This window comes from Lolium rigidum, chromosome 6 (assembly GCF_022539505.1).
Source record: "Lolium rigidum isolate FL_2022 chromosome 6, APGP_CSIRO_Lrig_0.1, whole genome shotgun sequence".
Lineage (NCBI taxonomy): Eukaryota > Viridiplantae > Streptophyta > Magnoliopsida > Poales > Poaceae > Lolium > Lolium rigidum.
This window is the reverse complement of record NC_061513.1, coordinates 277,806,151-277,818,163: the sequence shown is the minus strand read 5'-3', so window position 1 is coordinate 277,818,163 and position 12,013 is coordinate 277,806,151. Positions and strand designations below refer to the sequence as shown.

The window sequence follows — 12,013 nt, the reverse complement described above, 5'->3', positions numbered from 1 at the left end:
CCTAGTGCCTTGGTGTTCGTTCTCGTGCTCTTCCAACGTGCTCACGAGGGGGGAGGACGAAGAGAAGGTACTCTAGGTGACTGCTAGATCTGAGAAATGACGTTAGGAGGCTTCGGAGTCTGCGCTTCCTGCATCGATTCCTCAGCGGCGGTGGTGTCTGATTGTCGCTACTTTTGGCCAGAAGGTTGGTCTTGCTGCGCTTGAGCACGGTTGCTGCCCGAGCTTTGCCTTTCTCCACCAGAGAGGATCTTCGATCTCCAGCCTTGGTACGACGTCCATCGCCCATCGTCCATGCTTCCCCACATGGCTCATTCGTATATGGATCACCTAGCGAGGTCTATATAAAGTACAAAAACCCCTAAAGAGGAATTGAAGATATAAATAGGTCATTCGACCACCTAGTGACGACTATAGATAGTAGTGGAGCCGAAGTCGCGCCCCTGTCCTCACCCCTCCATCGCCGAAGCCGGGCCAAACTTATCGTATCAAAGCTTGTTGTAGTAGATAGATGAAAAATCATCGTGCTAAGACCCTAAAGGAACAACTCATTAGAGCGGCCACAATCGTCAATGATGACAATTGTAGATCGAAAGAGACTGAAATCACACAAACGAACACGAAAAAAAACGATCAGATCATCCATTGAATCTGCTAGGCACACGATTCCACGCACCATTCGTCGGTGATAGACGCACCACCAGAGCAAGGATGAGGCGGGAGAAGGACCTTTTACTCTGACTGCACAATATAGCCAATTGCCTCACCGCCCCAAATTAGACACCAAAAAATAATTCAAAAAACCTTCCCGCTAGTGAGAGGTCATGATCCTGGCACCTCCAAAACCCAAGACCACCAAAGACGTTGCAAACAGGCTGCATCGTCGATGAAAGGGATTACAATGACCCTCCGATCGCCGCACCTACCGGTTGGCAGTAGTACAAGGCAATAAACGCGCGTTACTACTTTTCTTGGATACAATTGCTTCCCGGTTACCGGTAATAGAGACGTACTCCTATACAGCTCCTAAACCTTGTACGCAGCTTAGCTTCCCGGCCTATATATGTACGCAACGTTGCTTCCCTACAAAGCCTTAAAAAGTACGTAGCGTTGCTTCCCTATATATGTCACTCCTACACGGCAGAGAGTTGGATGCAATGAACAATCGAATAGTCGCTCAAGGAAGATACGATGAACGCTGGTAGTGGTAGTCGCTTTGTAGCCACTCCGCCGCCCAACCTGCCGCTCTCTGAACGTGAGTCTGCAGAGACGGAATGGTCGGAGGAGCCAATGAGCCCTACGGGAAGACTCATGGAAGATGTTGGCGTCCACATCGTCGCCATGTTGGGCCTTGGAATACCACTGAACCTACCCGTCTTCCGTGCTGGCATCGAAAAAGAATTACTTCCCCGATACCCGCGGTTCTCCAGTATTCAAGTAATTCTGTGAGCTCTTTCTTTCGTTCATTCACATCTTATTATGGCCATGTTCCCACCAACGTAAATCATAAAATTTTAAGTTAATTACTCCCTTTGTTCTATATTAGAAACAATTAAAATGGAGCGGAGAGGGAGTACTACTGAAATTGTTTGCAGCACCTAAAAGTAAAAATATAGCCATGGAATCGTTCATCTAATACTACTCCTAAATTTCTTTGGCCAAATAATACTCACTTTCTTTTGGCTTGCAGAAATGGAATATCATAACTGAAACTGAATTGCAAAAAACCTCATATACCTTCTTGTTGCTTCGGAGACAAAACCTTGTTTTCTTTGGCCGGTGTTGGCTTCTTAATTGGCGCCGGGAGGAGACCTAAAAAAATCCAGGTGTTAAGGCTTTGCTTGGATATTGCAAACTATTTTCTAGAACCGCCAATTATTCCAAACTCTAGCCATAAAATAACACTGTATTTTTGCAAGAATTTGAGGCCTTTAGCATTATGTTTGACCATTTTCGATAAATATTAATTATGGTTAAACATTTTATATATTATTTGAAAAACTAAATAAAAAAAGAATCCTACAATATACATGGTGAAATACCAAAATCAAAGTGTTGTTTTCTCGAGCAGCCCTATCTGTTAATACGTTGCGCTATGGCGTTTTCGTATTTGCCTATCTAACTTTAAACATGAATTTCATAAATAATACATGAGAAATATGTCATAGAATTTGAATACTAATTCAGTGTATATTGTGTAAATAATACATGAGAATTGCATCATAAAATTTTAATATGGTTCAAGTTGAATCTTGAAATATGTGTCAATCATCTTTACTATTAAATCTCAATAGGTGGCTGCCTGGTGTCACAAACGGACCAAACAGTTTTTCTCCTATGCCCAACATGCTAAAGTTTTTTTCTTAGATCCAAATCTCTCTGGAATTCTCATCGAGTCGTTCCAGGTGCTGGACTTCGTTTCCCTATCGGAACAGTCCTGGACTCCCTCTTTGGTGGCCCTTTTAAGGATTCTGGAGCGTGACCGGCCCCGGTAATCGCTCCTACATATACACGCTCGAGCGAGGAATCTATCGACCAAATCGATCACCACGATTTGTGTCGACGAGTCGGGAATTGATCTACCGACTTGTACTTTCTCCATCTAGGATCAGGTCGAGCATGTCAAAAAATAAAAGGATCAGGTCGAGATGTTCTCATGGCGGCTCCTTGACGAGGTGGACGAGGACAAGCCGCAGAACCCAAGTGCGACCAAGCACAAGTCTGCAAGATCCTCAATTCGACCTTGATTTCATATAAAGAACCTGAAAAATTACACCGCGCTCGGGGTGATGATCCCCAGTGGATGCCTGCTGCTGCTCGTCGGCCTTCCCGGAATGGGAAGACGTAGCTCGCCTTCGCCGGGGTGCCGTTCTTCTCCTATGCTGCGTTGGAGTCAGTCGAGCTCATCGTCATATTGGGTGTGTCACAGCCTCTAGAGTGATTTGAGCTGTTCGAGAAGGCCAAGTCGGCCGTGCATTGTCCTCATCGATGAGATTGTTGCCACCGGGAGACTACGTGGTGTCGGGATGGGTGGTGGAAGCGACGAGTGGGATTGACAAATCGTGGACAGCCAGCATCGCGCGCGGTGAGCAGGACAGAGCGTGCCCAGCGCCAGCGGTTGGGCGCAACACTCTGCTCATTGCGTGCTGATTCTGGACGCCCACGAGATTGACCGGAGAAGCTGAGCTTTGGTGGTCAAGGAAGGGGTAGGATGGATTACTTGTGTCGGACACGGAACTGCTGTCGGGTATCCTTGCATTCACTGGTGCAGGGTGGAGCACGTCTGCTATTTCTTCAGTGCCCTCGATCAGCGCTGCTTCTCCATGCACATGAGGATCTGTCCATTTGAACTACTACATTTACATATTAGTCTATTATTCCAAAGCAAGAACTTCGCCATAAGAACAAGCAAGTACGAAGAATTGAATTTTTTGATCAAATGTGACATATTTACCATAACTTCGCCGAAGCGTTTTTTTACTATTTTTTAAATCAACATATTTTTTATTTTGAAGTCAACTTTCTTTATATTCCGCAGCAACGCGCGGGCATTGTGCTAGTGTAAATAGGACGAGAAAATGTACGATACAATTTAGTAGATTTAATTATTAACCCATTCTGCGTATGTTCAGGTAATGGATGATTCCACCGGTGGCAAGCCGAGATGGGTGCGAACGACGGTAAACCTGGACGACCACATCATGGTCCCAAAGGTCAATCCTACTGCAGTGGCCTCTGACCCTGAAAAGGCCGTGGAGGACTATGTGGCAGCGCTGACCACGGTCCCGATGGATAGGCGCCGCCCGCTCTGGGATTTCCACTTCCTCGACTTCCCAACCTCCAAGGCCACCTCTACCATGGTGCTCCGCATACACCACTCCATCGGCGATGGAATGTCATTCATGACGCTCTTCGTAGCATCGTCCTGCAGCACAGATGACCCGTCTAAGCAGGCGGCCATGCCACCGCCGCCCAAGCGCACTGGCCCAATCTACCAACGGCAGCCACGGCCTCCGCTGTCATCAGGCAAGGCGTTGCTCATGTGGGCTTTTTCGTATCTTGTGCTGGCGTGGCACACGCTGGTGGACGGTGTGTTGCTTGTTGCAACTGTATTGTTCTTATGTGATCCACGCACGCTCTTCACCCGTGCGGACAGAGGCAGGAAGGCTCACCTCTGCAAGCGCTTTGTGCATCGGAGCCTTAGCCTCGACGACATCAAGTTCATCAAGAATGTCGTCAATTGTGTACGTAAATCATCATTTTATATCTTAATTAGGGAAAATAATGCTACTAAATAGACATCATTTCCCTCTCTTCATTGCAGACAATCAATGACGTGCTAGTCGGTGTTACTTCAGCAGCTATTTCACAATATTACTTTCGGAAGTCCGGTAAGTGGAAGTATATCTCACTGCCTCACAACAACTTGTGTTCTGTACCCGTAAACATGCGGCAATTGTGACAGACCTCTTTCTTATCTTCAATGCTAGGCGACATTAACACTAAGAAAATTTGTTTGCGGTCATTCCTCCTTGTCGACGCAAGACCAGTCTCTAGCCGACAAGTAAGATTTTTTTTTGTAAGAAATATTAAGTGCCACATGAATATTATCATACCCTCTACAACATAAATTACTTAATTTTTCTTACAATTATGAACAGACATGTGTTAGCAAGGTAGAGACAGGGAATCGATTTAGCGGCCTCATCTGCCCATTTCACATAGCCTTGCACGATGATCCCCTTGAGCATGTTCGGAGGGCAAAAAGGCTCATGGATAGGAAAAAGAACTCTTTAGAAGTGATGCTCACACGACTGGTTGGTGAGTTCTTGGTGAAATACCTTAGTGTAAAGGTATAGATTTTCTACTAGCTCCTTTTATTATCTCTCTATTTCAAATTAGCCTATGTTGTAGCTTTAGTCCAAGTCAAAACTCAGAAAAGCTTGACCAAGTATATATCTAAGAATATCAATATCAAACAATATTATTAGAACCATACACCTCCATTTTATATGCATTTTGTTTTTTGAAACGAGGCAAAAGACTTACCCTTTTAATTAATATAAAGCTTGACCAAGTACATCGAAGAATAATAATATAAAATCAATATTGTTAGAACCAACATGAAATATAGTTCTAATTTATATGCATTTATATTCTAAAGGTTGATGTTTTTTCCAATATAGTTCGTCAAGCTTGTAAGTTTGAATTTCACGAAAGCTAAAAAAAATAGGGTAATTTAATAGAGAGTACTTTATGTGGTTTCCCATGATTTACATTGCACAAACCTTGAGCAAGGAATGTATATTTATTCATGTTTCCATTTATGTTGCAACTTGTGAACGGAAGCAGATCGGAGCTTTTTTCTTGCGCCTCTTTCTGACACGTACAACCATAATGTTATCAAATGTCGTTGGGCCAGCTGAACATATAACCTTATGTGGGCACCCAGTTGTCTTCATGGCAGGTAGCGTCTACGGGCAACCACAAGTAAGTTACTCGCGTTCATACTTACAAAACATATCCTGAATAATTATGTGACTTTTTCAACACAAATCTCAACTATAAATTCCGTAGTATTTGGATATTGCTTCTATTCTTTTCTTTTGACCAATGTTTGTTTGATATAAATCATTCATACTAGGAAGCTCATTGTCGAAATCAAGCATATACTACCACTGGTGGAAAAAGGGCCTTTGATCGCGGTTCGCAACTGCCATTAGTCGCGGTTGCGCAACCGCGACCAAAGTAGCGCGACTAAAGCCCCCCCTTGTAGATGCATAGAGTCACGGGCCAGGTGCTATGGCTGGAGCTCTGCTCGCCAAAAGGATTCATGCCATCCGTACTTAGACCAAATCTTATGTTCCTTGCGTCAGCTGCAAAATCTTTGAACTCTCTGTCGATCTTTCTCCATTGCGTTCCATCTGCGGGGTGTCTCAACTCCCCGTCCGACTTACGGTCCTCTTTGTGCCATCGCAACAACTTGGCATGCTCTTTGTTCCTGAACAGACGTTTCAACCGTGGTATTATAGGAGCATACCACATCACCTTGGCGGGAACCCTCTTCCTGGGTTTCTGGCCCTCAACATCGTCACCAGGGTCATCGCCTCTGATCTTATAACGCAATGCAGTGCATACCGGGCATTCATTCAAATTCTCGTATTCACCGCGGTAGAGGATGCAGTCGTTGATGCATGCATGTATCTTCAAAACCTCTAAACCTAGAGGGCAGACAACCTTCTTTGCTTCGTACGTACTGGCGGGCAACTCGTTATTCTTTGGAAACATATTCTTCAACATTTTCAGCAAGTTTTCAAATGCCGAGTCAGCTACACCTGCCTGTGCCTTCCATTTCAGCAAATCCAGTGTGCAGCCCAGCTTTTTCAGACCATCATCGCATCCGGGGTACAACGCCTTCCTGTGATCCTCTAACATGCGATCCAAATTCTCCCTCTCCTTTTCAGTTTCGCAGCGTCTCCGTGCATCAGCAATGGTCCGACCAAGATCATCAACCGGATCCTCTTCTTCACCTTCCCCTTCACCTTCCCCTTCACCTTCAGCATCCTCCATGAAAGTATCACCGAAATGAGAAAGATAGCTTTCATCGATGAAATCATCCCCTTCTTCATCTTCTTCCATTATAACCCCTCTTTCTCCATGCTTGGTCCAACAATTATAGCTTGGCATGAAACCGTGCCGAAGCAGGTGCATGTGAACATCTCTTAAGGAAGAGTAACCCTTCTGATTCTTACACTTAACACATGGACAGATAACAAAACCCCCCTGCTTGTTCGCATTAGCCACTACGAGGAAATCTTTCAAACCCGTACTGAACTCGCCGGAGAGTCGGTTACCGTACATCCATTGCCGATTCATCTGCATTATTATAATATAAAATATATAATTAACCATCATGCATTTGTTAAACTAACTAGCTACAAACAATATAAATTAAACAATGAACTACACATACATGCATATTGTATCAATGACGACACATCAAAGGTTCAAGTTGCTAACCGCGATCGAGGAGGAAAAAATAAATGAGAAAGCTCAAGTGTGGCTCCAACACTTCATATCATGTTTGTTTCATGCTCTTGGGGCATTTCATCAAACACCTTATGTGCATAAGAGGAACCAAAAGCAAACCTAACACTCACTTGTGAAGTTTGTGAAGAGAATGGCTCCAAATGGCTAAGTGTTGGCTCCAAAATGGCTGGATGGGTATATATAGGGGAGGGGCTTTAGTCCCGGTTGGCCTGGCCAACCGCGACTAAAGGCCTTCGGGCACCTTTAGTCGCGGTTGGCCTGGCCAACCGCGACTAAAGCCCCCCACGTGCACCAGCTGGCCACCGTGCGCCCTGGGCCCAGGCCTTTGGTCGCGGTTCGCCACACGAACCGCGACTAAAGACCCCATTAGTCGCGATTCCTTTACCTTCGCGACTTATGGGGCTTCCCGGAAGCCTGTTTTTCTACCAGTACGTATTAAACAGGGGGAGACAAGGCAGAAGAGTTGTTTCAAATAATTACTGATTGCGTCTTTGTTTTTTATGTATGGGACTCAGTGGCTCACAATTCCTCACCAATATTTATAACATCTCCCTCCATGTTTCTGAGACCTTTTTTAAAATTTTATTCTAATTTTGACTATGAATTTTACTAATAAAATATAGAGTAAATAAAATATTGCCCTATCACAATATTATTTGAAAGAAGTATCTAGATATGTATATGTGTATAGTTTAACAAAAAATATTTTATTATTCAAATCAAGTATCAAAGCTGGCCTCAAAATTTGTGGAGTTGCAATTTACAAACTCAGGAAGAGGTGGTATACCATCTATAGAGGATCTTTTAGTGGACAAATGGATGCGTGCGTGCGTACGTGTGACGGAGTTTGTAGTTGCAGTTCACATCCTTCTTTGTACTCAAAGAGTAATTAACTATTGAACCTTTCTTAAAAAAAGTAAGACCTAGATTTGTATATACATTATATCTCCTTTAATGCATATGCATAGATTCGGTATCCTAATAACCCATATTTCTCATAGAAAGGAAGTGTAAAACTATATTTAATTTAAAGGGAAAAAACTTGAGAGCAACTCCAAGGTAATCACTCATATTTCCCCTATATGTCCATGTGTCCTCAATTTAAACGCATCCCAAGTGCATTCTGTATGTCTACCTTTGTCCAATTATTTCCACCCTGAATTAGCGGAAGAACTGAGGACCCCTACTGTCGGTGTGGCCCATCTGGCATAGACCCACCCAACCCAAATAATATCTCTCCTCCTCTCTCCATAGTCAACTCCCTCGGAACCAACTCCTCACCACCGCCTAGCTCCCAACACCCCACCATCCCTCCACATCGTAACCCCACTAGCACCACTGTCCACCGCCCAGCTCTGGTGCCTTCAAATACGTCTCGAGGACTGACAGCGGCTAGATCCACGGACGGCCATCCCTACTCTTTGTCCATTACTACAATAGATATGACATTATATGACGCTCATTTGGTGATGATTCAGTCAAAAGAAAAACGTCAAATATTGTGAATTTTTGACCATTCCCTTATGTTTTTTCACTATATCATCACGGAATGAGCGTCATATAATGTCACAAATGTTGTAGTACTTGGCAGTCGCGTGCAACACCATGGACGGTTGCTCCAATGTTCTTCAGGGTGATAGTTCCTCGAGTTCGTCCTTGATTTGTGGCCTCCTCATGGTGCTATCACCCTCGAGTGGCATGGTCTAATGCATATAGTCGTTGCCATCCTCGATCACATTTTCTATATTTATATTTTTACATTTGAATATATTTGAAAATAACTGTCTAGCTGTAAAATAATTCGACAAATTTATGTGAATTTGTGAAAGAAGTTGTGTCAATTAATCTTGTACGTTTAATCTATATGTCAAGTTGTAAAATTTCTTTTTTTTGGCAATGTGTAATGTTTATTTCTACATTTTAATAATTACAAAATATATATATATATATATGTGTTTTAATATCTTCAAGTTATATGTGTTATCAAATATGTTGTATATATAAAAGAACAAGAAATCACAAAGAAATAAGATATAGAAATAAAATAAAGGACAAATGTGGTAGAGAAATAGGGATGCTCTTGGGTACCAGTGGTAATCTTGTTTACCAAAGATTACCTCAATATTTGTCATCAGCCCTTGGAGTTGTTTTAATCACGTTATTTACCAAGATAAGTTACTAAATATAAAAATCTGTAGATGTGGACCACAATACAACCAATACACCTTAAAATTTTAGTGCAACAACTACGATCAAAGATGTCTTATGCATAAGAGATTAAGTACTTGTTGTAACATTGTTTCAAATCCTCTATCTAAAATACTATGTTCACCCCATTTTGTATTTACTTGTGTATTTTCTTGTGTAGGCTCTGACCGTGCACTACGAAAACTATGGTAACACCATTGAGATAACTCTTGCAGTTGATGATGTACAATTTCCAGATTGTCATCAACTTTTGGATGATTTTGGTGAATCAGTCAGGCTTATTAAGGATGCTGCCAGTCTCCATATAGTAAAATGAATCCATTCTGACTGAGTAACGGACTATTGGATAGGCACGCCATATCAATGATCTCATACGCAACTCCGTGTACGAGTTTTGAGTGTGTATTTCGATAGTGTATGTGTCTGTTTTTTGTTTTTTTGTTTTTTTTATCACATTTATGTCAATCACTAAACAATGTGGGTTCAAAGTTGTCTCCTACTATATTAGATAATGCATACCCTAGTTGTCACAATCCACTTTCATAGACAACCAAAAGTTCCAATTTTTATGACAAAAGCTCAGTTGTGGGAAATCATACCCTAGTTGGTTTCATTATAACAAAGAAGTCAGCACTAACATTTTTAAATGATGACGCACACGCTTACTCACCGGCCTCGCGCTATGGTGGCACTTCAAATCCGTGAGTGATAACTGTGTCGGGGATTGTGCGGTCCTCGCGCCTTTTTCCCGCGGAGCTATACGTGGAGCCAGTTCTTGTGTACTACTAGTAGATACGGCTAACATGTGCTACAAGGACAGGCGGCAACTTGCTATGATGGCACTAAATTAGTGTCTCATAAGGTATCCATCAGCGCATCCTTTTGTGTAGCAATTTTATTATCTAGCACAATTTATATAATATAAATCAAATAGAAAATAATACTCACTCTGTCTATAAATATATGTATGAGGTTTGTCTAAATTTGAATATATCTCAACACTAAATAGCGTCTAGATACATCCATATTTAGATAAATCTTAGACGTCTATTTTTAGACAGAGGTAGTCACTAGTGGAAAACATGCATATAGTCCCGCTTCGTTTGGGCCTTTAGTCCCGATTGTGCAACCGGGACTGCACATTTGAGATTAAAGGCCTCAACCTTTAGTCCCGGTTCAAATATAAACCGGGACTAAAGGGTCCTCCACGTGGTGCGGCCAGGAGGCTCGTGGTGGAGAACCTTTGGTCCCGATTCGTAAGACGAACCGGGATTAAAAGGTCTCTACATCATTCAAGAAACCACAAATATCGTCATGAATATATAGGCATCGTCATGAAATATAGTACACGGAATGCATGTTTACAATATAAAGTCGATCCTCTTTACCATATCTATCTCAAATCCCTAATGTCAAATATGAACTCACGATGGTATTCTTCAGTTGGAGCTATGACCCCCCTAACTAAGAATTCCGCAAATTCCTCTTGAATCGCTCGGATGCGATCCACCGTTAGGAGAGAGTCTCGCACGAGTTCCATCTAATTGAAAAAAGAAATCAATATATATGAATGAAACTCAATACAATTGATGATAATAAAATAAGATTGTGAAATATTATTCACGTACTCTAAGGGCATCTATAGACGCCTCCAGCTCTCGGTGATAGGCCTGATAGATACCTTATGGTGCAATTATGTACGGATAGTCTCAAGCCGTTCAGCCAGCCGGCCGCGAGCTGCACATCCGGCGAATCTTCTGTTCAAGCTAAAGCCCATGTGCACGTCCGTGCGTGCGTCTTCATGGGACATGGATGGATGAGCTGCTCGTCTACATGACCAAGTCATCACGGCACAAGTCGATCTACTCCACGCCGTCATCTTCATTATCCATGGTCATCATCACCGACAACCGCATCGTCGCCAACACTCATGATCATCGTCAACACCAACGGGGATCTTCTTCGACACCGCGAAAATTCAAGCGGAACCGGGGTTTAATTCCCGGAATCTACTTCAACAACTACTTCGCCGTTTTTGTCCATCACGACCTCGTCGCCAAAGTTGCAATCTATTTTTGTTTGCACGCTCGTGCTTAATTTTTCTTCTTGAAGCTCTTTCGTCTACTCCGACATATCGGCGGATAACTTCTACGCACCGATCGATCACGGAGACCTTCTCTTCTACTCCATCCAACTCTAGCGCGTATGGCTCATGGTGGTCCCTGTCTTCGCACGTCCGGTACAGGCAACGCCGACGCGTGCTTTCGTCCCCGGTGCGCTCCTTAGTCTGGCAAGCTCGGCAGCGTGTCGCCTACTACTTCTACCACAACAACAACTTCCTCCTTCCGAGCGTCTTTTCGGACTCAACGACGACAACGGCCAAAACACCATCTACCTCAACTACGTTCTCCAAGGCGACTACATCAAACACGACATCATCGACCGCGACAACAACTGGAGGGAGTACATGTAAGATACAGAAGGTAGAGCTATACAAGATTTACACTTCAACATCCCCGACAGTCTATGCATCGGACGAACGCAAAGACTGTACCGAAAGTCCAAGAACAGATGGGACGGTACACCCTTCGTCATGATATCGGCAAACTGCTACGAGGACGACACGTGAAAAGTCCAAATCTAACCGAGAGACACCTTCTCGCGAACAAAGTGGATGTCAACCTCGATGTGCTTCGTACGACGATGCTGGACCGGGTTGCAAGCCATGTAGACAACGCTGACGTTATCGCAGAAAACG

General features: G+C 43.3%; 1 protein-coding gene across 1 annotated transcript; it reads left to right on the top strand.

Moving 5' to 3' along the window:
• The first annotated feature begins 1,188 nt into the window (after positions 1-1,188).
• On the top strand, positions 1,189-9,571 carry LOC124664188 (wax ester synthase/diacylglycerol acyltransferase 11-like). Its single transcript, XM_047201766.1, has 7 exons — positions 1,189-1,434; positions 3,630-4,241; positions 4,322-4,388; positions 4,488-4,561; positions 4,659-4,850; positions 5,350-5,487; positions 9,416-9,571. The coding sequence occupies exons 1-7, from the start codon at positions 1,189-1,191 to the stop codon at positions 9,569-9,571; spliced, it is 1,485 nt and encodes a 494-aa protein (XP_047057722.1).
• The last annotated feature ends 2,442 nt before the right edge of the window (positions 9,572-12,013 follow it).

Excerpts from the sequence above, each read along its gene's own strand:
- LOC124664188 (XM_047201766.1), top strand. The coding sequence starts at position 1,189 with ATGAACGCTGGTAGTGGTAGTCGCTTTGTAGCCACTCCGCCGCCCAAC. Across the intron at positions 1,435-3,629 it reads CGCGGTTCTCCAGTATTCAA|GTAATGGATGATTCCACCGG; the intron begins GTAATTCTGTGA and ends GCGTATGTTCAG. Across the intron at positions 4,851-5,349 it reads TGAAATACCTTAGTGTAAAG|ATCGGAGCTTTTTTCTTGCG; the intron begins GTATAGATTTTC and ends GAACGGAAGCAG.